This window comes from Monoraphidium neglectum, assembly GCF_000611645.1.
Source record: "Monoraphidium neglectum strain SAG 48.87 unplaced genomic scaffold scaffold03216, whole genome shotgun sequence".
NCBI classification, from domain to species: domain Eukaryota; kingdom Viridiplantae; phylum Chlorophyta; class Chlorophyceae; order Sphaeropleales; family Selenastraceae; genus Monoraphidium; species Monoraphidium neglectum.
The window spans coordinates 1-1,434 of record NW_014010412.1 but is presented as its reverse complement, the minus strand read 5'-3'; the positions used below and the strand labels follow the sequence as shown (position 1 = coordinate 1,434).

General features: G+C 63.5%; 1 protein-coding gene across 1 annotated transcript; it reads left to right on the top strand.

The window, feature by feature from the left end:
• Nucleotides 1-662: 662 nt before the first annotated feature.
• MNEG_12378 (hypothetical protein) lies at nucleotides 663-1,356 on the top strand (the record flags this gene model as incomplete). Its single annotated transcript, XM_014039148.1, has 2 exons — nucleotides 663-1,214; nucleotides 1,270-1,356. The coding sequence occupies 2 exons, from the start codon at nucleotides 663-665 to the stop codon at nucleotides 1,354-1,356; spliced, it is 639 nt and encodes a 212-aa protein (XP_013894602.1).
• Between the last annotated feature and the right edge of the window lie 78 nt (nucleotides 1,357-1,434).

The window sequence follows — 1,434 nt, the reverse complement described above, 5'->3', positions numbered from 1 at the left end:
GGGCGGGGGCGGCGGCGGTGGCTTGGGGGCCTGGCTGGTCGCTGGTTCAAGGGGCCGCTCTGCCGTGGCAGCGCCTGCTGGAATATGGGCGCCGCACGGAGACGCGGCGCGAGGACTCTGCACAGAGACGCGCCGAGCTGCCGCTTTGGGCCCTAGCCGCACGTGCAAGGGTGCGCCGTCGTTCGTGAGGGTGGCGCGTCACACTCGGCGCGCTGCTGCGCGACCGCGACGCCGCCGCTGCGCCTGTGCTGCTGCCCTTTGCTGTCGCCGGCTGGAGCACCGCCTGCAGTAGCTACCCAATCTGCAAATCTGGATTGCGTCGTTTTCTGCTTCTGCGGTTGCTTGATTGACAGCTAGCACGATCCAGCAGATCTGTGTCTATGTGAGATCTGCTTGGGGAAAACGCTATACATTGCATCCATCGATTTCCTCACGATATAACCGCGAGGGCGTGGGTCGTAAAGCGGTTGCATTACGAATGACAGCACCTGGTTACCTGCGCGCTTCGTGTCCCGCTGCCAGCTGGTGCTCGCTGTGCTGTGGAACCGCTTTCAATTGGATTTGATGTGAGATATGTGGTGATTTGTTTCATCACAGTTGCGCCTTTCGACCGCCACTGTGTGGCAGCGCCTATTTCAACTCCGTGATCACAGCAAGCAGCCATGCCGCTGCCTGACACCGCCGCGATCAGCCAGAGGCTTCAAGACCTCGTTGACAGGGTGTCAAGCGAGGACAAGACGACTCTAGCGGTGGCCGGTGCGACGATCGTGCTTGGCGGGGCCCTGGTTTGGCGTGCTTGGAGCGGCAGCGGCGACTACAAGAAGAAGCCCACCGTTTTTGAACTGTCTGGCGGCTCGATCGAGCGCGGTGAGGTCAAGAAGGAGTGGGACAACTACGAGGCCAGCTATGGCAAGGAGGCCGGCGCCGGCATCAAGGACCGCAGCAAGACGACGCAGCTGGTCGACGTGTTTTACAGCCTCGTCACCGACATCTACGAGTGGGGCTGGGGGCAGTCGTTCCACTTCTCCCCTAAGCTCAACGGGAAGAGCTGGCCCGTCAGCGAGGCGGCGCACGAGGCGCGCGTCGCGGCGACCCTCGGCCTCAAGCCCGGCATGAAGTGCCTCGACGTCGGCTGCGGCGTCGGCGGCCCCATGCGCACCATCGCCGCCGTCAGCGGCGCCCATGTGACCGGCATCACCATTAACCAGTACCAGGTGGGGCGGGCTGCGCGGCCTGGCGGGGGTGTGGGGCTTTTGGAAGTGCCCCCAGCGGCCGGCGACTGGGGAGCTGGCCACGTTCCGACGTGCTCGACCCGTGTCGCTGATGCGGGGCCTTGCCTTTGGGTTTTCTGGATGACCTTTGAGAATAGCAGGGCAGGGTTCACAAGGCACAAAGGAGCACCGAAAGGAGCCCCATACACAATGGGGCTCCTTT